The sequence below is a fragment of the Cnephaeus nilssonii genome (assembly GCF_951640355.1).
Source record: "Cnephaeus nilssonii genome assembly, chromosome: 15".
Classification (NCBI taxonomy): Eukaryota; Metazoa; Chordata; class Mammalia; order Chiroptera; family Vespertilionidae; genus Cnephaeus; species Cnephaeus nilssonii.
In genome coordinates this window covers 53,282,502-53,296,767 of record NC_137086.1, presented here as the reverse complement: position 1 = coordinate 53,296,767, position 14,266 = coordinate 53,282,502, and the positions used below count along the sequence as shown (strand labels likewise).

The window sequence follows — 14,266 nt, the reverse complement described above, 5'->3', positions numbered from 1 at the left end:
GAGAATCCATGGTATGTTGCAAAATATGCATTACTATTTAGGTGAAATAAGCCAGACACAAAAGGACAAATATTATATGAATCTATTTATTAAACAGGTAATTCTAAGTCCTTATCTTACTTCAACTCTGTGCTGTACCTAGAATAGGCAAATCTATAATTTAGAATGTAGCTTAAAAGTTCTTGAGGTCTGGGGGGAGAAGGGAGTGGGAAGTTACTACGTAGTGAGTACAGAGTTGCTGTTTGGGAGATGAAATAGTTCTGGAAGTCAATAGTGATTATGGTTTCATGATGTTGTAAATGTACTTAATACCACTAAATTGTCTGCTTAAAAATAGTTAAAATAGTGAATTTTATATTATATGTATTTTACCACAATTGTAAAAAGCTACATATCCAAGAAGAGTAAAAAACCTGGCAAGTACTCATAAAAAGGAGAAGGAAGACTAAATTATTTTACCAAGGCTCAAAATAAAAAGAAATTCTGATACATGCAGCAACATGGGTGAACCTTGAAAACATTATGCTAAGTTACATAAGCCAGGCACAAAAGGACAAACGTTTTTATTCCAATTATATGAAATATTCAGAGTAGGCAGATTCATAGAAACAGAAAGTAGATTAGAGGTACCAGGGGCTGGGGGGAGGAGGAATGAGTTGGGGTGATAAAGTTTCAGAGTTTGTGGTGATGGTTGCACATTATGAGTATAATTAGTGCTCCTGAATTGTATACTTAAAATGGTTAAAATGGCAAATTTTGTTACATATAACTACCATAATTTCAAAAAATGAAGTACTGACATACTACACAAAATGGGTGGACATGAAATATGCTGACTCAGTGAGAAAGAACCACATATTATATTATTCTACTTAATGAAATGTCCGTAATAGCCAAATCCAGAGACAGGAAGTAGATCAGTGGTTGTTTGGGGCTGCAGGAAACAGAGGGTGATGTACACAGGGTATGTATGGGGTTTCTTTGGGAGGTGATGCAAATGTTGGGTACACAACTCTGAACACAACTAAAAACCAATTTATACACTTTAAATGGGTAAATTATATGTTATATGAATTATCCTATATAATCCTATATAATAAAAGGCTAATATGCAAATCGACCGAACTGTGGAACAACCGGTCACTATGATGTGCACTGACCACCAGGGGGCAGATGCTCAATGCAGGAGCTGCCCCTTGTGGTCAGTGTGCTCCCACAGGGGGAACACTGCTCAGCCAGAAGCAAGGCTCACAGCTGGCAAGCACAGCGGTGGTAGCGGGAGCCTCTCCCACCTCCATGGCAGTGCTAAAGATGTCCGACTGATGGCTTAGTGGGCCTAAGCCAGCAGTCGGACATCCCTCGAGGGCTCCCGGACTGCGAGAGGGTGCAGGCTGGGCTGAGGGACCCCCTCCTCACCAGTGCACGATTTTGGTGCACTGGGCCCCTAGTATCTCAATAAAGCTGTTACAGAAAAATTAATTGCAGTGCTAGGTACCATGCAAAGCAGACAAAGGATTCCTCTCATGTCTTGGCAGTTAAAAGGCAAAGAGAAGGCAAAGGTTCCAGTTATTGATACTGATTGGTTGATGAACATTTGAGGCTGGGCTGGATTTGTCTGATTGTGTCAGGCATCTTTTACATCCCTCTCCAAAATGCTCATCATCTTAGCACGTCCACAAGACTAGCACAGGGCTTGGTATGAAGGAGGGGACTGGATTCAACAAAAGGATTAAGACACTCAAAAGGTCTTGCAACTGCAATTTTATTTTCTTTTGTGAAAATAAACAGCTTATTGGGAGTTCAAATTGCTCCAAAAACCCCATAAAAACAAAAAGAAATACACACAGAAGCATGTGAGGTGACGGGGAGGGCGGGTGTTTAGAACTTTGGCAGACGGCTAGACTGAGCCTCGGAGCAGTTCCTGTCTGCCGCTCTGGGACTGTGAGGGGGAGATCTTGACTGGTAAAGGGTGGAACACGGACTTCGTCACTAAGGAAGTGGCAGGCACCTTGAGTCCCTTTGTGTGTAGGGAAGAACCATTTCAGAGGACCTTTCCCCTCGAAAGCTGGAGGCTGGAGGGTGGGGCCCGCCGGGGGAAGGGGTGCTGGTGGAGACAAACCAGGCAGTGTCTTCTCACATGGTGACAGCCTTACACTGGGCAGGGACGAAAAGGATGGAGGCAGGAACCCATGGAGCTGAGCAAAGAACTGGGGCGAGATCAAAAGAAATGTCCAGGAATGGGATCTAGATGAAGAAGCAACAGGCCAGGAGTCGCAGCAGTGGCCACGCAGCCCCCGTGGGGAGCTGGGCACATGGGGAGGCGAGAGGAGGGAGGAGGCGCATCTCAGAGGTAGAGAGAGGAGGGTCTTTTGCCCAGGTCCACCCACCACTGCACGTACGGGAAGAATGACACACTACTTTTCAGTTCTTTCTTTTAAAGGTTTTTTTTTGTGGGTTTTGTTTGTTTTTTTAAAAAAGCCTTAAGGTCAGCTACTGGTTACATCTACAAAATGTAAAGTGCTGCTGTTACCAGTCACTTTACAGAACAGTCCAGGGTGGTCAAATATTGACCAATAAAGTTTCCTTTTTTTTTTTCTTCCTCTTCTGAATCATTACTACTTGATGGGTCACTTGACAGCCTGCATAGGTCACAGGGCAGCTTAGTGGGCAGACTTGGTGACCAAGGACAGAGGCTGGGCCTGGAGCACGGGGAGGGCCTGGTGTGCATGGAGCGTGGCCGGGAAGGAAGGGGGAGAAGTCAGCAGAGCTGTGGGCATGGACCCGAGGGGGAGGGGCCGGGAGAGGAGTGGGGGCTGGCTGCCCATCTGGCCAGAGGACGTGGCTGCAGCCTTAGCTGACAGGAAGGCAGCCGAGTGAAGAGCCAGCTGGGCCCGGGCCTCTGGCTTGGTGGTGAGGGAGAGGGGCTGGGCTTGCTCCGAGTGGGTGGCAGCAGGGGCAGCCGGTGAGGCCAGGGCTGCGGAGGGGGTCGCCGGGGAGTCTAGCATGCTGCCATGGGAAGAGGCAGGGCTGTCACAGGGCTTCTCGGGGGGCAGGTACTGAACACACGGCTTCTTGCTTTTGGAGGCCAGAGCACCTGGGGGAGAAACACAAGGAAGAGTGAGCAGCTAGTGGCTCTGGAGAGGCAGAGGCTGCAGAAGAGGCCTGGCTGTGCACTGCATCTCTGGAAACACAGGAATCCTTCCTGGGAGGGAAGCGAGGACCTGGAATTGCATCCAAAGCTTTCAAGATGAGGGAGCTGCATTCAGGGATGCCTAGAGCAGAGAGAAGGGGCAACGCCAGTGACCACCACCCACTCAGTCCGGTCAGACAGCTCCCTCTACCGCATCATTGTCTTCCCTGCCCACATCTCACCACTTGGGGGATGATCTTTAGTTTATGGTACTATCGGCAATAGTGTGGCACCTGCTAAGCAGCGTGGCAGGCAGTGGATTTTTGCAGCATATTCATAATTTATGTATGTGTGCTCATATGTAGATGAATGGAAGGAAGAGAACTTAGATGGTGGTGGCTTTTTATACCCATCCTGGAGTGAGCATGAGATGAGAGGTGTGACTAAGTGCTTGTCACAGTGTGAACATCTGTGCCAGGTGTGATTCTGGTGCACACATTTTTTTTTGGCACAAAGTGGCCCCTGAACTTGAGCCAACTATTCCTTCTGGTGTTCGACCAACCAGACACTGGCAGCAAAGCTGATTCTGCCCCTAATATCCACCTTCCTGAGGGGATTTCCACCACACTCAGTTTTTACCTTACGTACTGATTTCAGGACCTAACCCCCCAATAAGACGCAACTGAAGCGCGTTCCAAAGCTCCCAAGGTCCAAAGTGAGAAAGTGCTGGGATCCAGTCCCTGAACTTCCCCGGCTCTTCGCTGGTCATCTCTAACACGAGGATAACAGTAATGCCCGCGTGGGCACACGAGGCGGGGGCCCTGGACAGGCGGCTGTTACCCAGCACGGTCACTGTGTCCACCCGGTGCAGTGTCATGCGCAGGCGGTGCAGCTGGGACAGCGGGAGGCAAAGGGAAGAGGCAGCGGCTCCTGGAGACTCACCCTCTGCCTCGTGGACTTGCTGCTGGGACTGTGTCTGCGACAGCTGCTTTTCTCTCTTCCTCTTCTTTTTCTTACCCTAAAAAACACGGCCGAAGGCAGTGGCCACAGAGACAGAACACCTGGCTTTTCAGGGGGATGCCCAGATAAGAAGGGGGGCCACTCAACCCCCCCGAGTCTCAGAAGTGTGTCTTCGTGGAGTGCCCCTCCCCATTGATTCCTGCCCTCCAGCTCGGGTGTCCCGTCTTTGGAAAGGCCCCACCCTGTCGCTGCACTTCAGGCTTGTTTTTCCATTTCTCTCCCTAGAACAGTGTTCTTGACCTTTTGGAGGGGTCCTAGGTCCCACTGAAAAAATCTAATTCAGCTACAAACCCTCTGAGCAGAAGCAAGCAAATAAGAACATACACACAAAAACCTGCCTAGTTTCAGGGACGGAGACATGCTGGCTGAGGTCCCGCGCTGGCCACTCTGCCCCAGGCCAGGAACCCCTGGCCACATTCCACCGCCAGCCCTAGCCCTGAAGTAGGGAGTCGAAGGCCGAGTCCCATCAAGCGGGAGGGACCCAAATTGAAGTCTGTTGTCAGGACACCAGAACTGTGTCCTTGTGGACCTGCCTTCCTTATTTCTAGAGAAATACAGGCATCCCCAGGCCGTAGGAGTCCTCCGTCCGTGTCGTCAACTTCCCTCCCCCTTCCGCGAGCCGATGCTGTCCTGGGGTCTGAGCAGCACTTACGTAGTTGTCCCGGGCTGACCAGGTCGGGTAGAGCTGGGAGTGAAGCTGCCGCTCCTTCCGGGCCAGTTCGTAGTATTTGGCCTGCTCTTCTCGGGACAGGTTGTGCCACTGTGGGAGGGAGCGGAGAGGGTCAGAGACAGGGAGCAAGGGACGCAGGGACAACACAGCCTGGCGGGTCGGACCGGTCTTACCTTTCTTCCCAGGATTTGATTGATGGCGGCACTTTCCTTCAGGGTGCACTCAGCCACCACCTTGGCCCTCATCTCCTTCATGTATAACATGAAGGCATTAAGAGGCTTCTTCACGTGGGGTTTCTTCTCTTCCTCCTTTTTCACCGTGACTGGTGATTTCCTGGGAAGTGGGTTAGCAGGTGTCAGCTGTCATCCAGCTCTCCAACCCCTGCCTCCCACTGCGACTAAGAGCCGTTGCTCTGGGGAGGGGAGGGGAGCTGCTCGATGCGAATTCCAGTGGCCAGTGGCTGCTCTCAGCACCTGAGCGCCTCCAGTAGTTCCAACCCAACCCTCTGGGTCACCTAGGCCACACCCTATGGAAGGAGAATTCCCTGATGGAGGAGCAGGGTGGTGGTGATGGCTGGGCTGTACTGGCCGCAGGTGATACAGATGAAGGGCAGGCGCCCTGGGCAGAAACAAGGGGTGGGCTCTCCTGGGCCATGAGGCACTGACGCTTTCCTGCCCTTTACAGCCCTGGCGCTGGTCTCGGCGCTGCCACCAAGCCCTATGGCCTGAGAGAAGCCTCCTTTCTGGGCCCCACATTTTCACGTGCATCATGGGGGAAGGGAAGCTAAAGGCTTTCTCCGATTCTCTTGCAGCCTCTAAATCCTGACTGTAAAACTTACTTATTTTTTAATCCTCATCCGAGGATATTTTTTCCATTGGTCTTTAGAGAGTGGAAGGGAGGGAGGAGAGGGGAAGAGAGAGAGAGAGAGAGAGAGAGACATCAACTAGTTGCCTCCCCCACACGCCCTGACTGGGGCTAAGATTGAACCTGGGACTCTTTGGGCTGAGGGCTAATGCTCTAACCACTGAGCAACTGGCCAGAACTGTAAAAATGTTTCTTTTTTTAAAAAAAATATATATTTTTATTTACTTCAGAGAGGAAGGGAGAGGGAGAGAGAGATAGAAACATCAACGACCTGAAAGAATCACTGATCTGCTACTGCCTCCTGCATGCCCCCTACTGGGGAACACCCCCTACTGGGGATCCAGCCTGCAACCTGGGCCTGTGCCCTGACCAGGAATCGAACCATGACCTCCTGGTTCATAGGTCGACGCTCAACCACTGAGCCACGCCGGTCGGGCTGTAAAACCTTTTTTTTTTTTTAAAATATATTTTTATTGATTTTTTACAGAGAGGAAGGGAGAGGGATAGAGAGCTAGAAACATCAATGAGAGAGAAACATCGATCAGTTGCCTTCTGCACACTCCCTACTGGAGATGTGCCCGCAACCAAGGTACATGCCCTTGACCGGAATCGAACCTGGGACCCTTCAGTCCGCAGGCCGACGCTCTATCCACTGAGCCAAACCGGTTTCGGCTGTAAAACCTTTTTTAATGAGAAAAGATATGGAATGTCTCAGAGTCAAAGGGAACAATTTCCAGGGGAGAGGACTGGGCTGAGGGAGGCTGCTGGGCTGCCCACTCAATGCCACCAGGAGAGAGAAGGAAATTGCAATTGCTGCTTAGAGGCTGGTGACCCAGTCTAGGCTGCCCGTTACTCACGCGCTCACGGCTGGGCTCAGGCTGGGGGGTGCCGGCTCCTGCTTGACGATGGGGGAGACGATGGCGGGGTGGGGAATCCCTGAGGTGGGCAAACCAGGATGGGCCGGAGCCACCATGTGAGGGGAGAACCGACTGGAAACCAGGCTGTGGAGAGGACGAAAGAGGGATTCAGGCCGAGTGCTTGCCAGCAGTGGGTGTGGGTGGCCCCGCCCTCGGCAGAGGCAGGTCAGCACCTCTGCTGCGGCCACGTGTGAGGAAGGGAAGGCCATCACGGACCTTCCGGGGCAGGTCAGGTTTGGGAAACACCCAACAAGCCTGCCCGCCCCCTGCGAATGCACAGCGCTCCCATTTCTGGTGCTGGAAGCGGGGAGGAGGGAGACCAGGGTGTACGACGGGAAAACACGGGCTTATGTGGGTTGCATTTCCTTTGTCACTGGGGGTACCACGGTCAGGCCGAGCTGGCCCTGCACAATACTTTCCTTTCCCTCTGCCCTCCCCTGACATCACTGAGGAAATGAGTTGCATACCTGCGATGCATGTACTATTATGTATGTTCTACTTCAATAAGAAGTGGGTTACACAATCGTCTCCACAAATCAGGCTGAAAAAGGGTTTCACCAGAAATAGATTCACAGAGCTTTCAGACTCAAAGGCAAGGCAGGTAATACAAATAAGTAAAGCCGGCCAGACACAATCTGGGAAAACTATAAAACCCCTTAGAAGTGGTTCTCAGAGTATGTCCAGACCAGACACACCAGGAACTAGGTAGAAAAATAAAAAAAACCACCACAAAGCCCAGTGTGGGGAGGGCGGGACCAGAGGGCTGAGTGGCAGGGCTTGGATATTCTCTTAGAGACACTGGGGAAGAGGGAGCCTGTGGGTGTGGGGGTCCTTCCCACCACGGGGCAGGGCCTTATTGGAGAGGCGGGAGAAAAGTGAGCCTGGGCCTCCTCGTTTGCTGCCAAAAGAAAGCGGCTTAATGGGCAGAAACGGCAAGGACACTAGCAGACAGCCGTTCCCTGCACGGCCACTTCAGGCTCACAGCCCGTCCCCGGACTCACCTGGACATGGAGGCGTTCATGGCGAGGGCAGGGTAGGGGTGCCGGAAGCCACCCGGAGGCAGGGAGTACACGGGCTGTCCTTGCCTGCAGGGGCCAGGAGCAAGGAAACGTGGTCAGCATACTGGCTACAGTGGGAACATTCAGGGCTGGGAAGAAAGGATGAGGAATCAAGGGCAGGAAGTAGGAGTGAGGACTGGGAGGAAGCTGCGGGGAGGGAGTCTGAGCTTGGGGCTCTGGTGAGAGGGTGCCCCGTGGGTGGGGCAGCTGGAGGTGCAGAGCAGAACTCGGCCTCAGGATGGGACGAGGTAAGAGAGGCTCCAGGTTTCCTTACTGTGGGACGAGCCAGCCGAGGGGGTGGGGGATCTGTCCGACAGCTCCAGGAGACAGCGGGTAATACGGAGACAGTTCCGACGGGTGAGGGGGCCGGGGGATTCCTGCTCCCAAAGAGAGAGGCGTCAGCCTGTTCCCCGGCCCTACGGGGCCACCCGAAAACAACATCGTCTGGAAGGTCCCTTGCCCCAGGTCCCCACGAGTTCCGGAGCTTGGCAGCCTCTTTCTTTCGACTCCCAGCCCTCTGTCACCTCCCAGCTCCGCGGGCCGCTGGTCAAGGACATTCATGGAGGCAGGACTAGAGCGGCCTCTCCAGCTCCGCGGAAACCATTCCTGTTGGCAGGATTAACTCCCAGCTGCCGATACAGGGGCTAGCGGCCAAGACACGGACAAGAAAGTGTGGGCCCGCAGACCCTGGTACCCCCAGTCACCAGCTGACTGCTTCTCTAGGAAACCTGCCTCGTCTACGGAGAAACGACTCTGGACTCCACGTCCACAGGTGTCCTCCTTATCCGCAACCTGTCTGTCTATTTCTCTAAAGCGGGACCCCCAAATACTCTGAGCCACGGTAACTGGGAATTTTATTAAGACTGTGGCTCCCTGGTCTGGTGAACAAGCTAAAAAAAAAAAAAAAAAAGCCAGCTCAGCCCTGCTGCCTGATAGCCTGGCGGGACGTGGGTACTCCATTTGAAACATTCTGTTTAGGGTTGAAGTCTCGTTCAGGGAGGCACAGCTGGCACTGTGCTAGACTTCAAAATTAATAAAAAAAAAAAAAAAGAGAGAGAGAGAGAGAATCCCTCCCCGCCCCCCGCCAGATCACTCCACTCCCAAAGTGCTGAGATTCTAAAGTAATAGAAACAGAGACGGAGACACACCACATGCTCGCTGTGGACTATCTCCCTTAATTTCCTTTCACCCTGACGATAAGCCCGTGGCACGGAAGGTAGACAATGTACAGGTGGAAAAACCGAAGAGGCTAAAGCCCGTGGTCAAGGCTGCAGACGGCTGAGGACACGATCTGGACCCAGGTAGAGTGGGTGCTCCGAGGAGAAGCCTGCCCCTCCCGCTCCCCTCGGAGCTCTGCTCGGGGTGCAGCCCCTCCCGCAGCAGCGGACTCACCTGTCTTTGGATCAATCTCTGGGGAGAGGTGTGTGGGCGGGGAGCCCGGGGGGAAGTGGTCGCTGCTGTAGGTGATGAGGGGCGTCAACGGGTGCATGTGGTGCGGGTGCTGAACAACAGGAACTTTATTCGACTGAAAGACATGGAGAAAAAGACTAGGGACAGTTGCCAAGGAGATGGAGAGTGAAATCAGCTGATTAAGTCACTGAGTCAAATAAGTGCCAGGTATTTTCCATGCACCGTCCCATTCAGTCCTCACACAGCCCTCGAGCGAAAGGAGCGGGCTACACGGCAGGAAAGGACCAGCAGGAGCAGGAGGGATGATGCCCACCCTCCAGCATACCCTCTTCTAAACACATGTGTGTACAACGTATGTTCAGCTCACGTAACCGGTGCCGCTTTCAGATGCAGACACAGCCCCAGAACACCTCTCCCAGCCTCACTTCACTCTGCCGACCTAGTTACCTCGCCGTTTCACTGCAAACACTAGCTAATGTAAGGAGTACCATTATTTCATATAATTATTAAGAAAGAAAAAACCCTTGCATATCAACATATCCTGATTTCAGAAATGTTAAAATGGGAAAAACCTGTGCGTCCTAGTATTGGTAAAATGAATTAATTTTTTAAATGCCTTAAAGTAACTTAACAATAGGATCTTCCTTATACAAGCACAGAGCGAGGCATACTGTCTAGGCCTTATTATAACCTGGCAAAGCAGCGACGGTCATTGCCGTCGAAGACACTGAGCTCAGAAAGGTCAGGCGACTCAGCTGGCAAGTGGCAGAACTGGACCCATATCTCCCCTTCCTCTGTACTATTGGCCTCCCCAAGAACCTGGTCAAAACATCTCGGTCAGAGAGAAAGGTTAGACATACCTTTTATTTTAGGTAAAATTTTTTTAATAATATCTTTTAAAAATATATATTTTTATTTATTTCAGAGAGAAAGGGAAAGGGAGATATAGAAACATCAATGATGACAGTCATTGATCATCTGCTTCCTGCACGCCCCCTACTGGGGATCGAGCCTGCAACCTGGGCATGTGCCTTTGACCAGAATCGAACCTGAGACCCTTCAGTCTGCGGGCTGATGCTCTATCCACTGAGTAAAACCGGCTAGGGCTTTTTAGATAAATTTTTAAAATAAGGTGACAGACTTGCAAGTAGAGAAGAGATTTGTTTAGCAAAGAGACTTGTAAAAAGGATGGCGATTTGGAGGCAGCCCCAGGGATGGAACGCCAAACTGCTGTCTTACAGTTTGAGCTTTTCATGCCATAGATTCTACAAGCCCTTTTTTCCTTTCATATGGTGCCCATTTGGTACTCCTAACGAAAACTCCAGCCTGTGCATCTCCTAGTATCTGTGTGCTGACGGCAGTCGTGTTCCATTTTCAGTAGGCTAAGCAGAGATGCCAGGCTAAGCAGAGTAGTGGAGCAGGACGGGAATCCAGGGCTCCAGCTCCCAGGCCGTTCTGAACCATAACCACTAGGTGGCACTGGCTGGACCCTGCAGGTACCTGACCATGAACAACTTCCTATCAGCTGGCCACAGCGGGCTCATAATTAAGAATGATTACATTGAAAATAAATACATAAACCCCAGGAGGAAAAAGGAAAAAAAAAAAAAAGACTAAATAGAAGTACACCAAGATGTAAACAGTAGTTATGTTTGAGTGGTGGAACTATGGGTGATTTTGTTTTGTCCTTTCTGTATTGAAACTACTAGTATGCTATAAAGCATTAGGAAATACAATCACAGCAGCCCAACCCAGTCACTATTATCATTGTGGTACGTCTCCACTCATTAAGACTCTGCGCATGTTTTGTTTCTAAATTTTATATTATAGAGAGAAACATCGATGTGAGAGAGAAACAGCAATGAGAGAGAGAAATATCAATAGGCTGCCTCCAGCATGTACCCTGACCAGGGATCAAACCTGCAATCCGGGAGGCAACCCTTTGGTGCATGGGACTACGTTCAACCAACTGAACCACCCCTGCCAGGGAGCGCATGTTTTTTATTTACAGCATTTTTTTAACGAAAAGATTTTTTTTCAGCTTTACTAAGGTTTAACTGACAAATAAAATTGTAATATCTTTAAAGAGTACAATGTGATGATTTGACATATATATCCACTTAAAAATACTTAATCGTATTATGAAATCTCGACTGTCCATGTGCTGTTGAGTGGCCTCATCAGGAGTGGCAGAGTTAAGTAAAGGCAGGAAAATGTGAGTTATATTTGAAAATGTAGGTACAGTATCTTAATTTAAACGCTATTATCATTGGTTCCCAGTAGGTGGCAGCATTGTCCAGAGCAAGGAAGGCAAAGTTTCAGATGTAGTCCCTGGGCTAGTAAGCAGGAGGGCTCTTTGGGGCTGATTCAGGAAGGCTAACCCTAACCATCCCAATAAAAGTTCTTGCTTTTTCTCAGGCACAGAGTAGAAATGCTGGAACACCCCACCCCTCTCCACTTCACAGCCGATAACCCAGTAAAAACAATCACATAAGTGCCTGGCCGGCGTGGCTCAGTGGTTATTGACCTATGAACCAGGAGATTATGGTTTAACTAGAGGCCCGGTGCATGAAACTTGTGCACGGGTAGGGTCCCTAGGCCTGCCCGGCGATCAGGACTAAATCAGGTTCCCTACCTTCCTGCCTCCTCCTTCCCTTGCTTCCTCAATGACCCCACCACTGCCACTGGTTGCCCGCCATTTTCCATGCCACCCCCTGGCGGTCAGCACAAGTCATAGCGAGCACTTGAACTCCCAGCCTCTTGGTTGAGCTCCCAAGGGGACACTTTGCATATTAACCTTTTATATATATAGATTCCTGGTCAGGGCACATGCCCAGGTTATGGGCTCAGTCCCCAGTGGGGGGTGTGCAGGAGGCAGCCGATCGGTGATTCTCTCTCATTATTGATGCTTCTGTCTCCCTCTCTGAAATCAATAAAAATATATTTTAAGAAAACAATCACATAAGCAAAGGCACAGGTGTTCACCCAGCAAAGCAGCCAAAGCCAGTGTTCTTCACAGAAGAGCATCCGAGAGCCTCCTTGGACCTAAATCCTTCTGGCTAGTCAAACACACCCAACTCCTTCCCAGTTCAGGTGTTTCACATCGACTCCGTCTGTTTCTAGAGTTGGTCCAAGCCAAAGTCTTCAAACTCCTGCTCCCCAGGGAGGAAGCAATGTATCCCCTCCCCCGCTGTTCAGGACTTACTTCCAAGCTCAAAGGAAAGCCCACAGCCTCAGCTCCACCCAGACCCCAGAGCTGCCTCCCCGAATCGCCCTGCTGCTCTCAGCAGCTTATTCAAGGTCCCCACAAACCTCCTGCTATTGATCACTCACTGTTCCCTTTTCTTTCTGATCCTAATTTCAGGGAGCAGAACGACAAGGGTTTGTAGCTCAGGCAAAGATGAGCCTTAACTTAGCGGCATCACTCACAAAGCACGTACCCTGACCAGGGATCAAACCCGCAATCGGGAAGGCAGCCCTTCGGTGCATGGGACCAGCCAGCAGACGGCCCAGGAAACACTAGGAGTTTCAGTGGATCGCTAACTATACCCGATTTCATATATTTAAGAAAGCTGTTCTATCTGCATTCACTTGTCTATTTACTGATAGAAGCAAACTTCTTTTCTGGTGACCAGAACAGTTTTTAAGAGAGTCTATGCTTAAACGCAGGGCTGGGGGGAAAAGGGAACTGGGATTGTTCCCAAATCTCCAGCCCACTCACAGCATTGAAATACTACACACAGGGGAGGGTGGGGTCTGAAGTGGCCAGAGGCCCACAGGACCTGTTGCCCGCAGTCTGCTGAGACCGCTCAGCCGGGAAAGAACGAGATTTCCAGGGGCTTCGGTGCTACTCCGGTTCTCATCCCTGGGACACACCGTCAGCTAGGCCAGGGGCTCTCGATGCGTCTCATCACGCAACTCAATCGATAAAAAGTGTCGGCTCTGCCATGTTCTTTTTGTTTTGTGCTGTTATCAGTATTTCAATCTAAGGTTTGTTGCAGGAATCTTTCGAAGCTACCTGTACGTTTCCTTTTGGGTTAATTTAGGTAAAACTAATCTGTAAATCCAGGTAGCCAGGATCAGGTAACCTGAAAGCTGGCAAATAAGTGAAGTCCCCGTAAGCAAATCCCCTCATATTCCGCACAGCAAAGGTTAAGTTCTTCCTAATGTTTGCGATGAACATAAATGACAGTGCCCCCCGCCCCACCTCGAGAACATCCAGTGTCTGTTCTCCTTTTTAGAGATCATCAGATTCACTGCTCGGAGAACAGCTTTCTTTGCATTCCAGCCCCCAGTTACATTCCTCAGCTGTCTCCTCCCTAGCCCCATGCCTTGGCACATCACCGCAACAACCATCTCTCGCACCTCATGAGAGCTCATCCAGCACTGGGAGATAGCTCCCTACTCCCCGAGGCCTCTCTTTATTTCCCTCCCATGCCAGTTCTGGACTCCTCACTCTGTCTGGCCAGCCAACTACCCGCAGCCCCTCCCCGCACACCCCCGCCTGGCCAGATCCCACCCATGGACAAATTCGTGCACCGAGCCTCTAGTATTAAATAGTGATAAATGCTAAGGGGAAAAACTAAGCCAGGAAAGGCAGGTACAAAGTGAAGGGGGAGTGGGTTAGAAGTCACAGGTTGACCAGGGAAAGCCTCAATGAGAAATGACTTTCGAATAAACACCTGAAGGAAGTGGGGAGCTGGAAGTGTAGGTAGGTGGGGAAGAGCATTTGGGCAAAAGGAACACAATGCAGTGGTTTTGAGGTGGGCAGTGTGCTCAGCACATTTGAGGAACCACAAAGAGGCCTGTGGACTGGAGAAAAAAACGAGGAGAATGAGGGTCTATATCTACACTAATAAAAGAGTAACATGCAAATTGACCATCCCTTCGTGATGCCCACCAGCTAATCAGGAGCGAGTATGCAAATTAACCCAACAACGATGGTGGGTTAATTTGCATACACAGGCACTGAGTGGCCAGACGCTTGCGTCGTCGTCATGATGATGCAGGCATTCCGCACCGCCCCAGCTGCTCCGGGCCTCTGGGCAGTGTGGGAAGGCAGAAAGGCGGCTCTGGCTGGAGCGAAGGTGGTGCCAAAAGCCAGGGGAAGGAAGGCCCGTTCTTGCACAAATCTTTGTGCATTGGGCCTCTAGTACTATATAATGAAAGTCTAATATGCAAATTCACCGAACAGCAG

At 50.7% G+C, this 14,266-nt stretch overlaps 1 protein-coding gene across 1 annotated transcript in view; it reads right to left on the bottom strand.

The window, feature by feature from the left end:
* Positions 1–1,775: 1,775 nt before the first annotated feature.
* Positions 1,776–14,266, bottom strand: part of TCF7L1 (transcription factor 7 like 1) — a 159,913-nt gene continuing 147,422 nt past the window's right edge. The window contains exons 5-12 of the mRNA XM_079792787.1: positions 9,052–9,184; positions 7,934–8,036; positions 7,603–7,686; positions 6,542–6,685; positions 4,994–5,153; positions 4,803–4,910; positions 4,073–4,148; positions 1,776–3,094 (exon numbers count right to left, since the gene is read on the bottom strand). Coding sequence (XP_079648913.1) covers positions 2,661–3,094; positions 4,073–4,148; positions 4,803–4,910; positions 4,994–5,153; positions 6,542–6,685; positions 7,603–7,686; positions 7,934–8,036; positions 9,052–9,184 — 1,242 coding nt within the window. The 3' untranslated portion in view covers positions 1,776–2,660. The remainder of the gene's footprint in view (positions 3,095–4,072; positions 4,149–4,802; positions 4,911–4,993; positions 5,154–6,541; positions 6,686–7,602; positions 7,687–7,933; positions 8,037–9,051; positions 9,185–14,266) is intronic.